At 35.3% G+C, this 21,596-nt stretch overlaps 1 protein-coding gene across 1 annotated transcript in view; it reads left to right on the forward strand.

The window, feature by feature from the left end:
* Positions 1 to 7,519: 7,519 nt before the first annotated feature.
* The window catches only part of LOC127975398 (synaptic vesicle glycoprotein 2A-like), a 37,524-nt gene continuing 23,447 nt past the window's right edge, over positions 7,520 to 21,596 (forward strand). The window contains exons 1-2 of the mRNA XM_052579441.1: positions 7,520 to 7,776; positions 20,629 to 21,357. Of these exons, the coding sequence (XP_052435401.1) occupies positions 20,760 to 21,357 (598 nt within the window). The 5' untranslated portion in view covers positions 7,520 to 7,776; positions 20,629 to 20,759. The remainder of the gene's footprint in view (positions 7,777 to 20,628; positions 21,358 to 21,596) is intronic.

Raw genomic sequence — 21,596 nt, forward strand, 5'->3', positions numbered from 1 at the left:
GATGTGGCTTACAAGACAAGGCGGCTTCAGATCTGTCCTTGTGAGACGTTCTTCCTCAAAAAAGCATTGCGCCACTAATGTCTGACAACAGTGACGTTCTAAAATTGAGAGAGTAGCTCCAGAGGTTTCTGTCCTACTTATATTTCCCCTACGGGGAAAAGGTGCTGAAAACGTTAACATACGGTACGGTGTTGAGATTTCATTCTATTGTCTCGCTCTCACATCAGCAGGAGAAATGGACTTGAAATATCTTGCATCAACATATTTCACAAGACTGAATTGAAGCAAAAGTTTATTTGATGGCACAAGAATTGCTTGCATGTCTTGAAATGACCCAATGCTTGTGCCTTAAAACTGATTCCAGTTGTTTTGTATTTTTCATCCTTGCATCTGCCACAGGGACGAATCATTTCCTATTCTCATGTTTTTCATCCCTTATTCTTTTGTAACAACCTTGATTGGCACATTTTAGATAAATAAATACATATTATAGCTCGTAAATACAACTGTTTGATGGTTTTCTTAACATTTGTTATTCCGGCTTATTAATAATATATGACAAATGAGCCAAATAGTTCTGACATACTTGAGTCTTATCAAAATATAGATATTTAGAACATGAGCACTTTTACAAGAAGCATTACAAGAAGTTACCAAATAAAATAATGTTCACATCAACAGCGCTCATTACAAAAATAAATACACACTCAGGTAGGCTTTACTACTCGATATCATGTGGCATTAAAAACATCAAATACAGCAAAATACCAATTGAATCTACTATCTGTGAAAGTCAGTAGTTTGTTTACATCACTTCCACCAGTAATGAAGTAAAATACTCTAACATCAACTTACTTTTCCCCAATTATGGCACTGGAGAGCATAAGAAACCTATCAAATGATTCCCTTACAATGGTTTACAAAGGGTTAAAGTAACAAAAAAAAACACTTAATGATAGACTTGTTTCTTACAACTCACTTCATAATACATTAATTGATGAACCGGAGTGGTGTGGATTATTGTGATGTTTTTATCAACTGTTTGGACTCTCATTCTGACGGCACCCATTCACTGTAGAGGATCGATTCATGAGCAAGTGATTTAATACTAAATTTCTCAAAATCTGTTGTAATGAAGAAACAAACTCATCTTGGATGGCCTTAGGGTTAGTACATTTTCAGCTCTTTGTCATTTTTGGGCGAGCAATTCCTTTAAATGAATTGCTACAATCATTCCCACAGGCCTCCTTTCTCTTCAACCAGCTGCTGCTTTTGACTTCCGAAGGGCGAACAGTGGGTCATGACTTGGTAGCTGTGGGCTGAAGCGAAGCCTCCAAGGTGACGGAGGGTTTTGCACACTGGGCAGGGATATTCGGCCAGACCTTCTATGTCCTCAAAAGCCAGGTTGACGATCTGATCGGAGCAGGGGTCGCAGTAGAGATGGCCACAGGAGAGTCGCTTCAGCCGGGCCTCGTAAGAGATGCAGCACTGGCAGTGAGGAACATCAGAGTTCAGAGACAGACTGCCGGTCAGAGAACTGCTCTCCATGCTGGCGGCCTGACTCGAGCCCAACTTTGTGGATGACCTGCAGGAGCATGGGAAAGACGGATGAGATCTCTTTCATATTGAATTGAATAGTATTCTCTTTAGATTTTGTTTTCTCTGATAAATGCCAGAAAAATGCACATTGGTATAGCTTAGTTTAATAAGTTGATATATTTTTCAAATGTAAGTGCCAGAGCAATTGCTTGCCTTTTTTAAGGATTTTTTAAAGACGTCAGATGATTCAACAGACCACACTGAAAATATAGCGTTTAATTTCTAATTTTAAATTAATTTCAATAAAATATATATTTTTAAATCTATCTTTTAAAAAAAAGTAAAATATCTAACAGTTTTCATTTTCAATTAAAATATTGTCTATATATTTATTAAATTCAAACTGGATTGTAAATCTGGAATAAGTATTTTTTTTTTAATTGTAGATTAAGAAAAGTTCTTTAATTTTTACATTTTCAAGTCAAATCTAATCTAATGCTGATTGATTGGATTTTTTTGTTACGTCAGTGTTTTCAATACATAATAAGACGTTTAAGACCACATGAATGGCAATCAAATTCCAATTCAAATCTGGAATACATGTATTTATTTCAATAAAATAAATGTAAATAAATAAATAAATTCTTAAATCTTAAGTTTTAATTTCACAAGAACCTCCATATACTTTAAAGACCAAAGTATTATCTAAACTATGATGCTCACCTACAACACAACTCATTTTTTACTGTATATTTCTATTCTTTTAGGAGACACATCTGAGACTCCTTCCCCTCAATTTAGTAGAAATATGACATGCTTACAAAGAAAGGTAGTGTGTGAACCCAGGATGAATTTGACGTTTGCCAATTAGCCTACTACATCATTTTACTGTTAAAGTCAGCATGCAATAGGCTAACAGCCTCAGTTTAAACTAGTCTTAAAGCCTGATCAGGCTAAAAGAAAACAGCCTTAAAATAGCCACACTAGACTAGATCAGCAAGCCATATTATCTATGATTGAAGCACATCGTTATTGTTCTGTTTTGTGCTGTATAGCAGATTATTATGCACCATGGATTCTAGAGACATCGCGCAATCTCTGTAGAAGATGATGTTCGGAGCAGGCATTGCCATAGCAACCCATATATAATCTGCCATTGTTCAGTCCGCCAACACGAATCCTGCATGTGCATGCAAACATCTTCATAAAGATAACGCGCGACACTGACACGGTTATTGAAATATGACGTACCTGTGCGAAGAGGACGGAGAGCCTTTAAAACAGTCCAAGCTCAATGTCGCAATAATCTTCCAGCACATGTTCAGCTCTCTCATGGTGCACGACTGGAGAGATGTGACATCTGTGCGAGCGACTCATAGTTTCGAAGCATGTTTACGCGCGCGGACAGTAAATGGGTCATTAAAACGCAGTTCACGACGCGATGGGCGGTTTATCGTTCTCGAGGTGGGAGCAGGTCGATGAATCAATAGGAGGAGATTGCTCTCGATGGTCAGCGCCAATGAGATGCAGATAGAAACGATAGAGCGAGAGAAAGAAATGGAAATCTGCTCATCACGCGCGAAGCGAGCGATGCGCGAGCGTCTCTACAGGATCCTTGCCGTCCTCACAAAGTTTCAGTCAAAAAAGACGCAAATTAAAGCATTACTCGACCTAAGTTTACTTAGATGTTTTATGGAAACGGTTTTTAAAATCTGTATTCAAATTGAAAGCATTTTTCCAATGTAGCCTGTTTATTTCACCGTTAAAATTTATTTATTATTCTGTATTATTTAGTTCTAGCAAAGTATCCAGAAGTTGTTGTCTATTCCAGTTTTATACCTATTCTACTTAGACCTTAAGAAACTAGTACTTTTTGTCCAGTTACTATAAACTATTCTTGTACTTAGTACTACATATTGATCTAGTAATTCAATATTTATTATAGTGTGCATTCTAATTGTAATAACATCTATCTATCTATCTATCTATCTATCTATCTATCTATCTATCTATCTATCAGTCTCTCTCTCTCTTTCTCTCTCTAGACTATATATAACTTATAAGTCAATATAAATAATTTATAATTGTGTTTATAAATTGTATAGCATAGCTTTTGAAGTTGATATATTTCTATAATGTAAATGTCAGAGCAGTTGCTTGTACTTTAAAAAAAAAAATTCAGAGGTTTCAGTGAAAAATCTAATATTTCTCATCAAAAACAGATCACACTGAAAATATGGCATTCAATTTCTAATTGTAAATTAGAGACCAGATTATTATTATTTAAAATAGGATGTTCACATTCACACACTATTTAGACTCATTCTGTGTGTGTCTTTTTATGTATATTTTACTTTGTAAAGCTTATATAAGTAGATATAACTAATTTATAATTATATATGTGTGTGTATACAGTATATTTAAGTACACACACATACAGACACACACACACACACACACACACACACACACACACACACACACATATATATATATATATATATATATATATATATATATATATATATATATATATATATATTTTTTTTTTTTTTTTTTTATTATTCTTATTTTTTTTTTACTTTTTGTTTTTTTTGCTGGGCACTGAAATATTTATTAACAATTAACATAAACAATTAACAATTAATTGTCTTTCTTTATACAGTCAAACAGCTCTGAAATGGCCTGTTTCCTAACAGGTGTTCACTTAGACATGCTGTATTTTGTTGATCAGTAGACTGATATAAATTGGGATAATCATATTAAGGATGTTTCGTACCAACATGCCTCACAACAGCTGGAACCAAAGAAACTGGAGATTTCAAAGAGATTTTACTACATTTTAGTCCTTGCATTTTGCTTAATAATAATGTATATATTAGCATAGGATGTCTTTGGAACAGAAGAAATCTAGCTTGCTTTAATGTCAAGTGCAGCATGGCACTTTTTAGGGCACTTAACAATACTTAGTACATCTTATTTCTTTAGAAACGGCAGCACTAATGAAGCCCTGAGCACAAATTAAGATGACTCAGAAGCATCTGCTGGAGTTGGAGGTTTTCTGTTTTATTAGGTGCCATCTCCTCATGAGGCAGAGAGGTGTAATTTAGCATTAATGAAGTAATCCATTGTTGTGACATGGTTTTGGGGAATTAAATAGAGCTAATAATTTTGTTGTTCTCTTCTAATGGCCGTATTACAGCTTGATGATGATTACCCTGTAAGGAGGTAGCAGTTTTCCTAACATTTCCATAAGACGGCATCATATAAAACACAATGTTCTTGATTAAATTGTTTACTTGCTCACAAACTTTTAGGGACTTCTAAAGAACTGCAACATAACCAAGTGCTTTGCATACTGTAAAAGTCATCATGAAATGCAGTTTCTAACCCATTTTTTTATTTGAAATAATGTGCACCATTAAGTCTGGCTTGTTTTTGCTAAAAAAAATTAAGTATGTTAAAGATTTTAGTAGATTTTAGCAATTAACAGGAAACACAGATGGTTGAAATTGATACTACTGTATTATATTCGACATGCAAATTTCTAAGCCCTCTGAATTATAAACATGAACAAAACATGGCTGAAAAATCTGTTGAGCATTCTATTGAACAAGAGTTTTTGTACCCACTTCAGGTCATCATTAATGTGTCTTTTTGTTGTAAAATCTTAACCGATTTCTGTGATGTTAACATAAAAATAACTTTTATTTTGTTAGTAATATTTCAAGATTCAAGAAGCAACTTTACTTGAATATCCTTACATAATTTTCAGAAAGATCAATAATTGTTTTGCATTTTGCAAATATACAGCTTTGATCATAAAAGTAAGCATTTGCATATCATCATACTAAAGACATATTGTTGCGAGATATAGAGTGACAACTGATATTTATAAGCCTTTTATGTAAGTAGTCTGTTACAAATCTTAATGACTTACATTTAAGCTATCAGAATTTCAGCTTACTTTTTGGTCATATACTATAAATATCAGCAACTGCACCAAACTTCATGTTTTTGCTCAGTTTGGAATAAAACGGAGCTGTTTTCCCTCTTCAAGTGAGCTCAGTATTCTCATTATATCGTACAATGTAAGCCATAAAATTTCGATCGATTATTATACTCAAGAAACACACTATTTTTTTCTAAAGGTTCAGGGGTCTATTCCAAATTATTAAACTTAATATGTCAGGCTTTAGTGGTTATGATTGCTTATCCAGGTTATACAGAGATTTCAAGTTTACATGATTAATTAGTTGCCCGTCATTTTGGTGTTGAGGTACTGTGGTGTATTAGCTTCTTCAGAGACCTGTCCATCAGCAGATGCTTCTGTTGTAAGCAGGAGAATGGTGACTTGCAGCCTTATTTGAAAACCAGTCACATCGTCATACTGCCTGTTGCTAAGCACTGCATTAGTCCATTATGTCCAATAATACTGGCACTTCTGGATCCCTGTCTGACAGGCACAGGTTTTTCAGTGCAGGTTTCATTGCAATTCCACAATAGACAAAATAAGAAATATCCCAAAATGATGTGGAAGCAGATTTTTCCAGATTTGTGATGCTAATGTTCCATCTTGGAAAACAACCGCTTTTATCAATGATGTCAGAATCAGCATCATAACCAAAGCACCTAATCATGGCAATTAGGAAACTGCTGGAAATTAAATATGGCAGAACATTATTTGTTAGCATTTGAATCATATTGTTACTGTTACTTTGTGTCTTATATCATACTGCTATTCCATTGGACGTGCTAAGCCTAAAAACAAAAATGTATATCTGACTGATTCGTTATTGCAAAAAAGTGTCAGCGTAGACAAATTACAGCCTTTATTTAAGAGGTTATTAGCATAAATATTGGCTTATATTTATTCAAGAGAAAATTATTCTGTTTTGATAGTTCACTATCACAGGAGTTTTCAGACTGGTGTCAGGGGAAAAGTTCACAGGAAAACAGTATAAAAAACATAATTAAACATAGCTATATAAATATATTAATTTGATTTAAATCAGTCAATCAATCAGTAAAACATGTAAGCTACAGTGCATCAAGAAGAGAAAAAAATGTAATGTTACGTTATATAATTTTTTTTTGTTTGTTTCATGTAGGCCAATATTTGTTAATTTTTCTCAGTATAAATTGCGTCTTTAGGCTACATGAAACACACATAGCACCTGGATGCACAGGGATCATGATAATCATATTTGGGGGTCTGTGGAATCTAAATGTTTGAAAACCTTGTCCTTTCTTTTCTCTAGCAGACAGTTATTAATTGACAGTGTTTTAACCTTTGATAAAGGCAGCAGGCTGCGTCAATTTTACATTAATAACAGTCGATGGAGAGAGACAGGAAAGCGCATCATGGTTCCGTGCTTTTGTGCACGAGACACAGCACGTGTTCAATCATGCACAGACCATTGATTTCAGACTCACTACATGTTTTAAAAGGATTATATGTTAACCACACAATATGAAATTAAATTATAAAGAAACGCGACTAATGCCGCAATTGATTATTCGAGGAAAACACGCATGTTTCCGTGAAACCTTTTGTAGGCAGTTTAGATTAGACATATTTAATACTTTTGATCATAATGAAACGCGTTTCTCTTAAAGCTTTGGTGATGCTGATAGCCTATTCATTTAGGGTCACTGTCTTGCACATTGGAGAACGGTGCGCTCGAGATGAGGGATGCGAGATAGCGAATCGTACTATGGCCACGGCTTGGTTTATGAATATTAATTGCGTAACACCACGTTAGGTCAGTAAACCTAAACGATTGGCTGAAAGGCAGACGTTCGTAAAGAGTGCAGGTCAGCTGACGAACGAAGGAATTCTACGTGTCTCATGAATATTAATGACGCAGCGTGACGTTTGCCCCACTGTTTGGCTGAAGAGCAGAAGTTTGTGATTCTGTTGTCCTATCAGCGAATTCTAGTACGGAGAAGGCTTGGCTAGGAATACTAGCTAGATTACGTAACTGGACGCTCTAGGAAGGTTACCATGCAACGTCAGCGTGCCGATTAATATTAATAAGTCAAGCGTTCGCCATAGTAGGAATAGTTCATTGTGCCTTTGTGGTAGGGTTGCGCCCCGTTACACGTCACACGCGCTTTCGGCTACAGGGTTGAAGATACAGGCAATGTCACACAGCCCTCCTCATCATCACGACTAGAAATTCACCGTATCATACATACAAAGCTTTTGGGGAAAATAATAACCGTATCGCTCTGGTAAGTGACCTTGCTAATTAATGAGTGTTTTTGGAGCTAATTTATAATGAGCATGCACATAGATTAAATGCGCTCGTAAATTTTTTAAATATACCACATTTATGTTTGAATGTGTGTTTTAAAGTTAAATGCTAAATTTTATGATTTTATATTTGAGGTATCAGATTCATTCAATTGGAAAATAATATGTGCTCATCAATGATAGATGCAAACGTGGTCTTCATCAACAATCTTTATAATTATAGCACCCTACGTAAATGAAATAAAATCTGTTTTTAAGGCAACCTTTTGTCATTTTACACGGCACATGCATCATCTCAAGACATTAAAATTTTAATTTTTTTATTTTTTTTTATTAAATTTTTTGGTTGAAACGCGCTGTATTTTGCACCCAGAACGTTGTAGCCTATTGTGACTTATTGCTTGTATGTATATTAATCTTTATTTACCATTGGGTTAAAGCATAGATTAAAAGAGTAATTGATAAAAGCCATATTCCCATAGAGACATACGGCACCTTAAGCCTCGCCCCTTCACCTAAAATATCCATCAGAACAAGACTTGATTGGGCTTTCCATTTTCTTCACTGGATGATTTTGGACTGGTATCGAGTTTCATATTTGCGATAATTGATCCACCAAGAGAAATATAAATTAAAATGATATTTGTACCGCGTTATATCTTGAAGCATCAAAATGACCTTGCAGCAGACATGAAGAATGGAAACCTGCTCCATGTGTGCGCGTGTGTATCTCCTCGATGTTTTATTCCATTGCTGACTGCATTCAGTCTCGTCACGACAGCAGTGTCACTTGGTTTGACTGAATTCACAGCGATGCTCTATGTGCATCTACATGTGTCTGTATATCACTGCTGCTTTGAAAGTGAAATAGCATTTTTGAGCTGGAAATTACCAACCATTACTCTTGAGTGCATGCAAATGGTGATAACTGTGCTCTTTATCAGTTCTTATATAAGAGTAGATTATGTAGAGCTAGATATTTGGCAGTTTTGATGAAATATGCAAAGCTGTATGGTGTTAGTATAGCCTACTGTTAATATGAAGAGATTTCCGATGGTACAACATTGATGATAATAGCCCGTATGTAGACCTTAATGTTGGTAGTATTGCTATATCTATTCATATCTTGATTGATGTTAGAGTTTTGTATCTGATTGTATTGTTAGTATGTAGAGAGTCATGAAAGTATGTAAAGCTGTATATCTTATAGTAGTGTTGGTAGAGTTGAAAGAGAGAAAATAAATAATGTGATATGCAAATGTCTTTGATGAGTTTTGATCAGGACATTGGTAGGACGAGTGACTATGTTTGCATACTTCTGGACCCTGTCTAGGACCGTTTCTCCTAATGTGAATTGATTTGCAGGCTGTTTGTGGTACACCGCTTCTGATGTCTCTGTCAGTGGTGGTGCTGCTCAGGATTGCAGTTGTTCCTCAATCATTGTGTGCTCTGTGCGCTGCAGTGCTCTTTTCAGAGTAACCTCGTGAGGAATCCTCAGAGGAGTGATGTGGCAAAGGAGGAAGAGAGAGAACAGGGTTTAACAGCAGGAGTGTTTATCATTGATCTGTGCAGGTGCTGATGTCTTATCTGACTGGGCCGCCGGTCATAACTCACTCATTCAGGGATCTGGAATATATGATTACCACTTGAGTTTGGTGCAGTACATTTCCATGCCACATTTGGATAATATTTTTAATATATAAACTAATATTTTTAGTACAATATTGCAATTTAGCAATTCAAGGAGTAGTTTCCCCCCAAATTAGAATTTACCGGAAATGTCTTCACCCTCAGACCATCCAAGATGTAGATGAGTTTGTTTCTTTATTGGAGTGAATATGTGCCGTCACTCCAAACAGCTGATAAAAACATCACAATAATCCACACTCCAGTCCACCAATTAACATCATGTTTAGGAATCAAATCCATGATTAAGGGGTGTTCATTTTTAAACTTTCACTTCTGGCCAAAAGTCCATAATTCATAATAACACTCCATCTACTGTTGTCCTTTCGCTTCAAAATCCACCGGCATACTTGATTATAACTGTTTTGGCTTGTAAACAGTGCTCGATCTGTGCATATTTATCTCCTGATTCAGACAAGACAACTTTTTCACTATGCAATATTATGAATAATGGACTTAAGTTTTAGTTTGGAAGCAACGCTTTGAAAATATGTGTACGCATAGTCAATTTCTCCAAATGTCTCTGTCAAATCAAATTCCAGGTGCCCCCTCCCCCCTTTCCCTTTCTCTAATTAAAATATGTAAAATAAAATGTTTTCTTGGGATTATTCCTTGCTATAATTGGTGATTAGTTCTACGTTTTTCCTGTGTCTTTGAATACCCACTCTCCATCTGTTAGTCTTTTGCAAAATCACTTGAACAAAAGTTCAAAAGAAACTTGCATAACAGCAATGATTCAGGTCAAAGCCTGAGTAAATGTTCAGAGTGAAATCAAAGGCATGCAGATTTTGTTGAAGGCAGCCAAATTGAAGCAGAATCTCAGAAGAGGTGTCTTTACACACCAAGGTAGAGCTATATATAAAAATGATTCCTATTTGCTTGTGTTTGCTTGTGTTTTGCTATATGCTCTCCCAGCATATGTGTTAAAAGCCAAAAACCTCTGTGAAGTGTAACAAATAACAGTGACATCACATTCCTCTATAGATGTGTGATTTACTTAGATTTTTTTTTCAAGGTTACATCCAAATGTCCTCAGTTTCACAAGTGATGCACATGAAGGGTGAGAAGTTTAACTGCAGTATGCTTAGGTTTATACTGCATGAGTCCGCATATAACTGAACCATACGCTAATCTCTCACCCATTAATCCCTGCGGTAAAATATGAGCATTTATAGAGGGACCTATCCTTTCCTCTGGACTTATATACACCACACATAGTATGTGCCATGACTGTTCTTTTGTCATTTAAACTGGTTGAGTTGCGCATCCCACAATTATTTAAGTCAGAGTCAGAATTTAAAGCCATTTGCAACCCATTTCTGAGTGAAACTGGATACTTATCAAGAAGTAATGGAGTGAAGCTTGGTTTTATCAGACTAGAATTGAGAGAATTGTGTAAAGTGGATAGATCTAGATCGAAAGATGGTTTGGCTCTCTGTTATCATTGTGACCTCAGCGGAAAAAGGAAATTTGTTACAGAGAAAGAAGACATTCTTACGTCTGGATGACATTCAGTGTTCCCCCCCCCCCTCTGGAACAAACACACACACACACACACACACACAAAAAAACAAACTCTGGTGTTTTTTTTTCAGATACTATATTTTATAATATGAAAATGAAATAATGAATAATGAAATGTTTCATTTCTGTAGACTAATGTGTGCTAATGAATCATGCACCGTCAGATCAGGAACATATTAAGAATGCAATAAGGTCAGTTTAAATTTTAATCTTTGCAGAATATATATTTCACATTTCAGTGTTAATTCACATTTGCACTATAGCAACAATATGATAGAATAGAAGTGTTTCCTGGTTTTAGTGAAACATTGCATTGACAACACCCGTCTAAATGCGGCTCAGTGTTTGCGCTGGAATATTTTGGGCTAAAATGGAGGCAGGGCAGAGGATGCTGGTGGTGCTGATGTAGCAGAGGGCAGGAGTGACTGTGGCCATGGTGACAGCAGCACACACTGAGAGATTTGTTCCAGGGCTAACGTGACTCACAGCGGCTGTGTCCTGAGACCGCTGTCGAGACGCTTCTAACCATCCTCCTCTCCTCCCTCTATTTCTCCGCACTCATTCCCCGATCCATTAACTCCAGGCTTCTGCTGTCACTCACGCTCGTTGATATACACCAGATACGTTGAGCTTTGGTCTTGTTAGCAATACTTTTTCATCCTTAAGCGTAAAGATAGTGTTTAACTGATTACTTTTCGGTGAGCTTAGACTTAAAACAAATAAAGAGATGATGTGCAAAAGATGAAGAATTTTTTTTTTTAAAGTGGCTAGGGCATTCTTTCCTTAAATTATTAAGCTAAATATTAAATAATATATTAAATAATGTAATGTTACAGTGTTATAATACAATCATTTTTCAGTTACAATCACCAGAAATTGAAGGTACGAATACGATTTTAATAATATATTTTAATAATAGAATTATTAATACAGTTATTTAGACATTATAAAAAATATTTTAATTCAATTTCTGTTTTATGTTGTTTTTATGTTAAGTCTCTTATGCTCACCTGCGTCTTTTATTAAATCAAAATTACAGTAAAATAATATTGAGAGAAATTTATAATAACTGTTTTCTTGAAAATATTGTAAAATGTAATTTATTCTGGTGATGGCAAAGCTATATTTTCAGCAGCCATTATTCTAGTCATATTATCTTTCAGAAATCATCCTGATATACTGATTGGCTGCCCAATCATTTTTCTATTGAATAGAAAGTTTAAAAGAGCAAGAGTTATTTCTAATAGAAATCCTTTGTAAGAGTAAAAATTTAATGCATCCTAAATTGAACAAATATCTTACTGACCCCAAGTTTTTGAATGGTAGTGGAAATTAAAATGATTTATTATCACGAGATCCTTAAAAGTGGTCCTAAATTACAGCTGAAATATGTAATTTCTTAGCCATTACAAGCTAATTAAATTTTGCAACAATATTGCTTGATTCCAAACACTCCCTCTAACAAACAGATAGTCCCTTCTCAAACTTACACCATTGGCTAATTTATGCCCTGAACATGTTCTGAACAACAAGTTTGGTTGAGATTCACCTATTGATACATTCACTTGTTTGTATCAGGCTTACTGCTTCATTACATTCTAGTTGCTGTTATGCTGTGGATGTTAGTATACTCATGTTTGTCCTGTGGAAAGCCCCTGGGCTGTTTCATCATACACATATTCCATATGTCTGGTGAACAATGGATAGCTTTATTTCAATTTTGTTCAGATAATCGGTCACAATGTGGAAAATTGCTCGGTAAGACGTGTATTGTTCCTGAAGGGCACACTGTTAAGGCTGAAATTGCTTTTCAGATTATTTAAATTAATAATTAATTATCACATTAAGTGTATTAATAGGGTTATTATATGGGATGACATAGGATTTATAATGCCTTGTATGTAAATTACAGACGTAAAATGAATAATAACAAGTATTGGTTAACAGAAGTGGTACTGTAGGAAATAGGAATAGGAATGTATGCATTAATTTGAAAGTTTGAAATTAGTTTTGAGTGCTTCTTGTCTTCTCAAATCTTTATGTATGTAATTGTTTGCCTCGTTTTTATCAAATAAGGACAAAAATTATTTTCCTTGGATCCAAACATGTGTGACTTTTATTTTTCTGTGAAAGTTTTTTCGTGTCTAATATTATGTGACATCAGAACAGATTTGGAGAAATTTAGCATTACATCACTTGTTCACCAATGGATCCTGTGCAGTGAATGGGTGCCGTCAGAATGAGAGTCCAAACAGCTGATAAAAACATCACAATAATCACAATAAATTCACTTTGAACCAAAAAGCTGCATGTTTGTAAGAAACAAATCCATCTTTCGGGTTTTTAAACTTTAAACCGTTTCTTTTGGCCAAATACGAGCAGAGGTGGGTAGAGTACCCAAAAACTTTACTCAAGTAAAAGTAAAAGTAATTCTAGAAATATTTACTCAAGTAAAAGTAAAAGTACTAGTCTTGAATAGTTACTTGAGTAAGAGTAAAAGAGTATCGGATAAAAAATCTACTCAAGTAGTTAGTTACTAGTTACTTTGGGTCATATATACAGAGCCTATTTTTATTTAGATATATAGATTAAATGTATGTAATGTATGTGTGCGTGTATAAATTTATATATTTCATCAGCCTTTACTCCAATTTATCATAAAACCCTGTCTGTTTACTTAAGTAACAGATATAGGTTTCATGCCATAACATGTTTTTAATACGACTTACTTTATATTAAATGTGAATTTAATATTGAAAGGTAATGTGATATAAATTTTGCTACTAATCTTTCATTGTTCAGAAAGAGAGCAAATAACATTTACATTATTAAAGATCATTTTCACACAGTCAGTCTAGATTTCAATCACTCTCAGAAACTCCCATTAAAATCACTGAAACTGTTAACACTGTGAAATCAATATCTTAATTATAGATTCGTACACACATCTGCACTTTGTTGTTTCTGACGAGAGCATTCGCCAGAAAGAGGTATTCAGTCAGTGAGTGAGCGAGTGAAGGAAGCACCGGCATTTTAGCGATGACTCATCTGAGCGCCTCTGATTGGCCATTGCATTCAAAAGAATCGTGTGTGATTGGTTATAATGCGCAACTCTGTAAAAACGCATCTATCTCTGGCTCAGCGCCAGCTATCGATCACAGATCTGATGATATGACTTGCTGAACGTACTCGCACCGGTGTGATTGTATTAAAATTAATAAAATCTTAATCGGCTATTTTTTTTTTTGTCTTTTGGAAGCTGCATTCAACTGACTCCCCTCTGTTATAAGCCACACACGTACAACAAACTACCATCACAGTGGTAACGTGTAGACTGTAATCGAATATACTGTAGCCCAAGTTATTACCTGTTAAACAGTATACAGCACACACGGTGTTCATCTAATAAGGATCTCCATCACAAGCAAATACTAGCCTGCAGATTTGCTTTCAATTCAGTGCAGATCCATATCCATGTTTTCAACGCTGCTGATGATCTTAAACGTTACAACTGTGAACCGCTTCAGACGCTCAGCGCGTGGTGCAGGGAACTGAACGACTCATTCAAACTGATTCATGAACCAATTCACTCGTTTGCCAATTGGTTTGATCAAGCCTTTGAACAGAATTGACTCAAAAGAACGAATCATTAGCGTGCATCGCTCATTGACCAGAGAAAAGTAGATGGCGCGTTTGGAATAAACTGAAGCATTTATAACATTTATTGCATCAAGATAAAGTAACGAGAGGGGCGTCGCCTACAGTAACGAAGTAAAAGTACAGATTTTTCCCAAGAAATTTACTCAAGTAAGAGTATAAAGTACCCATCTTTAAATATACTCCGAAAAGTATTAGTTACCCCTAAAAATTACTCAAGTAAATGTAACGAAGTAAATGTAACTCGTTACTACCCACCTCTGAATACGAGTCCATATCAATAATAACATTTCTTCTAGTGAAATGTCTATCAACTGTTGTCTTCTCCCATCAAAATTTACCAACAGGTTTTGTACTGTTTTCGCTTGGTGTGTTTGATCTTTGCATATTTATCAACTGATTTAGACAAAATGACTAACCTCATCTTTCACTAGTGAAAGCAATATTATGAATAGGACTTACATTTTTACTTGGAAGCAACAGTTTAACATAAAAAATGTAAAAATGATGGATATCTTTCTCACAGACATGCAGGTTTTCACTTCACAGGATGTTAACTGATGCACTTGAGTGGTGTGGATCATCTTAGCAGCTGTTTGGACTTTCATTCTGATGGCACCCATTCACTTCAGGGGATCCACTGAATGACAGAAAAATGAGAAAGTGATGTAATGATATTTCCCATGAAGAAACAGCTCAGTTAAGCAGTCCCAAGTCTAAGTGTTTTTTGCCTTGTGTGTGTTTGCATTCCTCTGGCAGCGAGCACAGGCTCCTCCTCTCTCTCTCCACATGCTCTGCAGCTCTGTAGGACACTGTTGCTGAGCAGGTCTCCTAGCTCATCGCCAACCTTCGACCGCTGGCATTTAACTGGCTCGGCCAAAGTGACCCTTCAATGCAACACATGGCGGCTTAATGTCCTTCTCTAGAACAAGGACTGTGCAGTAGAGACATAAAACGTACTATTCCTGAGTAATGTTCAGACTTCAGTATAGACTTTGGCATGATTCTGTTGCTAGGCTACACTCTTAAAAATAAAAGTTCCAAAAGAGGGTTTTCACAGTGAACAATTCTGGGTTCCACAAAGTCCCTTTTTATTATTATTTTAACAGTCTAAAGAAACATTTTCTGTTATAAAGAACCTTGGATAGGTTCCATTGATGTTTAAGGTTCTTCATGGAACCATGAATGCCAATGAAGAACCTTTATTTTTAAGAGTGTAAAAATACACAGCACACAGAACTATTGGATCAGTTTGTGTCTTTTCAATAAATGATAATTTTAGCTATCGAATCATATTTAGAATCAACACTTTGCTATATTGGATGTTTTACTAAGCTCTTCCTAAAGCATTATGGGATTGAAGTCTCTGTGAAAGATGCATGAGATGCTGTTTTAGAATTTGGTCAAAATAAGGTATTTTACAAGGCAGCATAATAATTTCCTCTAAATGCTAAAGAGGCATCTACTTATGTTTTTTGCAGAGATGAACATGCCTTGGGTTGATGAATTATGGGAATGTAGTCATGGATGCAGATGATACTTAATGTGACTATTTATTTGCATGTTTTGGTAAAGAAAGAGACACTTCTGCATTCACACTCGGTTGACAACCCTGTTTTTCTCTGAATATCATAATTTTGTCAAAGCCATTTGATGTGATCCTAAACATCTGCATGAGGGATTTTCATTGACATTAGCTACTAGATGGAGTTATTGTAACACGATATCAGATCACCAGAAAACACACCCAAACAAGATGACTTTATGATCCCTGTGTGTTTATCAGACAAATAGATTAACCAGGACTGTACAGTGATCACAGCTTGCGCTCTCTTAAAGATCCGTAAATCACTATACAAGTAGTGCAGAATATAATCTTCTTTTATTAATGCTCATTTTCTTTGTAATCTAAACCAGAATTTGTTAAATTAAACTTAATTGGATTATGTGATTTAGGTTAAGTAAAATGATTTTACAAAAAGACTATCAAAAGTTAAATTAATGGCAAAGAGGAAAATATAAAAATCAAAGATGAAGTGTACAGAAATTAATACAATGAAGAAACACGTTGGAATATTTATATTTATTTGATCAGTTTGTCATGTTAGAACAACATCTATTCTCATATTTATTTTGCTCACCAAGGATGCTTTTATTTGATTAAAATGCAGGAAAAACATGAATATTATGAAATAATATTGTCTTTTAAAATAAGTGTATTGTATTTGAATATATTTTAAAAAGGATTTTCTTTCCAGGGATGCAAAGCTAAATTCTCAGCATCATTCTAATATACAGAAATCATTCTAATATACTGATTTGATGCTCAAGAAAGATTTATTATTATAATCAACGTTAAAACAGTCACGCTGCTTCATAATTGTGTATCCTAAATAATTCAATTAAATAATAAAAAAATTGTTTCTGCAACCAAATAACAAAACTCAATCGCAAGTTTACATCTCACAAATCAGATTTTTTTTTTAAAAAGCTGATTTTTTTACTCAACTGGTCTTTAGAACTTGTAATTGTAATATAAATAAATGTATATCTCACATTTCTGAGAAAAAAGTAATAAAAATTCTAAATCTTTTACAATCTTTTATCTTTTTTTTTATTCCATTGCAGAAACAATCTGTAATATATGGTGCATATACTGTATAAAAAATAAAAGAAACATAAAAGGCAAGTAGTTTTGCAGTGTACCATCCCTCTTGATTTGTAACAGATCTAGAGGAAATCTCATTTATTACTGCATTTAAGAAAGGCACTCTCTTCCTTGTCTGTTTTGATCTACCGCAGTCCTAAATCACATCTAAAAGGCCTGTAATCTCATATTGCATTAGCGAGTAGATTTGACAGCTCTGGGCTAGGCTTTGCTTCACAGAGCTTTTAGGCCCTGTTCTGTAGCGCTGACATGTGTTCCTGTACCAGTCTAATTGAAACGCACACGTTCCACCAAGAGAAAGACTGTTGTTCCCAGCAGAGCTATCTCACACACACCGCTGCTCCTGCACACCACTATTGCTGTCCCATCTGCAGACCGCAATAGAGATGAGACAGATTTGGGAAATGTGCGGGAGACGGTTACCATGGCATGATAATGTGCTCTGCCTGCGCTGGCTTATTTACATGTTTAATGGTTTGACACTGAATATCATTGAGAGCTCTTAAAGCATAAATGAACAATTCTTTCATCATTTACTTTTTAAATCATTGGTTTTTATGTAATGTGTTTTTGTACTTTTTATTAGTTTTTTTTTTATTATTATTTATGCTATTTAGGTTTACTACTTAGGTTTTAGTTTTATTTAATTATATTTAATACATTTAGTGCTTCAACTTAAACATATTTCAGTTAGTTTCCAAAGCTACATTTTATTTTTTATTTTATTAAAAAAAAATTTTTTTTAGCAGTTATAAAGTTAATGATTATAACCCTGGTAAATAATCTCAAAATAAAAATTTGGAGTAAACTGTATCATTTAATGCAGTAACCAAAAGATTTTCCAAACTTTTAAAGTGATAGTTGGGTCCAATGTTTGTGTGGACCCCACCAATTTTCATGAATAAAATATATAAAAAAAAAATAAATAAATAAAAACAAACACAAAAAAACACAAGACAAAAATATGCTTTGTGTACCACAGAAGAAAGGTTTGGAATGACATGAGGTTGAGTAAATGATAAATAAGTCAAACCATCATTCTTATTTATGTATTTTGAAAGAAAAATTAGTTCCCTGAGCGTGGCCGCAGTGCTGATGATGAATTTTCATCATGTGTCAGTGCTGTATCGATTAAAAACTTGCATACATTTTTGTATAATAATCAGCGCTGCAACGAATCAATCTTAAAATGATTTTCACAATGGCAGCGCAGGCCTCTATTGGCAGACGCGTGCACATGCAGAGAGAGCATGCAGGGATTGTACAAGTGAGAATGAAACCACCACAGAGGACAGCATAAGGCAGATCCATGCCTGCTGCCGCCAACTGGGCCATTTCTCCCTTGGACCAATCGCATCTGTTGGTGAGCTCATAGCGCCCCAGATTCAGCTTTACAGACATTTATAGCTTTACAACCATCGGAGTGTTTACTTGGAGTACTGCTAGAAGCACGCCAATTTGTTTTATTGGCTCTACAGTCCACATGACTGGTCTGTTTCTGTGTATTCACTTATTAGTGCCGTGATAATGTAATCGGACTCGAGAAGAGCAGTGCTGACAGATATCCCAGATTCACTCATTATCTTCACAGACTTGGGGTGAAGTGAGCTGAGCACTGATGAGCTCTATTCAGAGAGGAATACACAATCAGAGAGAGAGAAAAGAACAGGATGAAGATGCCCAAATCTTTCTTATTTTGTTGAAATAGAATATTTTTTTCCATTTAATATTGCCCTTCGGAAGCAACAGAAGACACTTGCATGTTTCCCGGGAAACACAAATTAAGTAAAGTTTACCTTGATCTTCAAAGTCATTGTGGCAAAAGGCATCATGTTATATTATATTATTGAAATGAACATGATAAAATGTATGTCAGGATCCTCAGTGAAGGATTTAGTAGTGAGTTTTATTTTGACTCACTCATTCTCATTAGATAACAAGAACCATTTCATAGGTGTTATTCATTTAAAAATCATGTTACATCAGTTGTTCTGTAGTGAGAACAACTCAACATAAAGCGACCAAGATGTCATCACCATCTCTGGTTTTTATTTCATAACCCTAAATCTCATCCCTTTCAGGTTTGTTCAGATTTCTGAACTTTATCTGATCTATATCTGTGCAAGATCTTTATCTGTGCTGTAGAGCTCCTAAGTACCCCTGAGATATTATTAATGTGGCTCAATTATGTATATTAGATTATTAATGCAACAACAGGATCCAGACCAATTTCAACAGATTGTAGAAGGCAGCACAGACTGATGTTTTTATGAATTTCCCTTGGGAACAATTTAATCGCTTTTTTTCAGGGAGACTCAATTGGTTCTTAAAGTGTTTTCCTCCAGAATGTAAACTGGATGAAACAAGGTCACTGAGCTGCTGTACCCATTTACATGCTGTCAGGGTTATTCATGTAGTCATTTGTAATTGTGCTTTTAGCTTACAATAATTTTAATTCCATGTGTATTTCTTGCTGTTATCACAAAGCTGATTAAACATAATCAAGTTTATTCGGGTAATATAAATGCTTGAAAATCCTGCTGAAACCAAGCTCAGTGTAATAGCTGGTTTTATATGATTTCTATATGGTCTAAGCATGCCCTTTAGCAGAACTAAGATGGAATAGATGGTTGCTATTAGCTAAAAAAGTAGAAGCCAGATGCCTGGTTTTTGACCTGGCAGACTATCTTTCTAACTGATATTTAATATATTAAATATTGTGGGGAAAATGCATAGATATGAACAGTTAAACTGTGCACAAAACAAAAAGCCATTGTTTAAGAAATTAAAATCATGTGCTTTGCAAGTCCATATTAGAAATTATGGTTGATTAGCTAGAATAGCATCTGATGGACCTGTTTTTGAGAATATACAGATTACAGACCACCTGTATTCACTAAACAGTGAGATATACATTTTTTAGAGTTTTTGCATTGACATTTATTTAATAAAACTTAAGCACAAAAAATAGTTACTGTAATGCAGTGATTTATTTTATTGATATGTGCTTGCATGCTGTGCAGATAAACTATTACAATCATTATGCAAAAATACTTAAAAATTGTTAACTTTTTATTTATACTTTGTACATTTTTAAGTATTTTTGATATATTTAAAATATTTAAATTTATTTTATATACCATCATTTATAACATATAATTTATAATAGCGTGCCTTATGTGATGTATGATTTAATTGGAAATTAATTGGAAATTGTGTTAATGTTGTAAAGAATTCGCTTTAATGCCTCAGTCTTTCATCTTGAATAACAGCTTGTGTTCTTGTATATTTTCAGGGCTCTTTGCTCTAGAAGCTGCTGTCCAGGGTCCTGAACTTCTTCAGCCCAGCTTCACTCTACTACATGCAAACAGGCAGCTCCTGACACCCAGTTCTAATTATCTTTACATCAGCGCACAAATTTAAACCATGGAGGAGGGTTACAGAGACCGTTCGGCCTTCATTAAGGGGGCTAAGGACATTGCCAAAGAAGTCAAAAGGCAAGCAGGTAAAAAGGTGGGCCGACATGTGGACAGGGTGAGCGACGAATACAGCAAACGCTCTTACACTCGCTTTGAAGAGGAAGACGATGATGACGATTACCCAGTGCAGGCCCAGGACGGCAGCTACTATCGCAGCAACAGCCGGGCCAACGACGACGAAGGGGCTCACAGCGACTCCACAGAGGGCCACGATGAGGATGATGAGATCTACGAGGGCGAGTACCAGGGCATCCCCAGAAATGACTCAGTTGAGAAGGCCGACAGACAGGTGGACGGAGTGGGACAATCTCAGTTCCGGGACAAGTCGCAGTATGAGGGCGAAAGGAGGAAGGACCAGGAGGAGCTTGCCCAGCAGTATGAGACCATCCTCCAGGAGTGTGGCCACGGCCGTTTCCAGTGGACCCTGTACTTTGTGCTGGGTCTGGCCCTCATGGCTGATGGCGTGGAGATCTTCGTGGTGGGATTCGTACTCCCTAGTGCTGAGAAAGACATGTGTTTGTCTGAGCCCAACAAAGGGATGCTGGGTAAGTCGAGAACAGCTTATAAGCTTTTATTTATTTATTTTTGCAATGATTAGCAAAAATTTTGTTTATTAGCAAGAACTAATTTGAAGTAAAAAAAAATTTTAATTAGACAAAAAAGACAAAGCTGTGTTCTTAACACATTTAATCAGGGAAAGATCACAATATTATGATTATTGTTGGATCTTTGACAAATTATTTGTATTTGTCCTCTTTTGTATGTTTGCTAAATTCATAAATGT

The sequence above is a fragment of the Carassius gibelio genome, chromosome B16 (assembly GCF_023724105.1).
Source record: "Carassius gibelio isolate Cgi1373 ecotype wild population from Czech Republic chromosome B16, carGib1.2-hapl.c, whole genome shotgun sequence".
NCBI lineage: Eukaryota > Metazoa > Chordata > Actinopteri > Cypriniformes > Cyprinidae > Carassius > Carassius gibelio.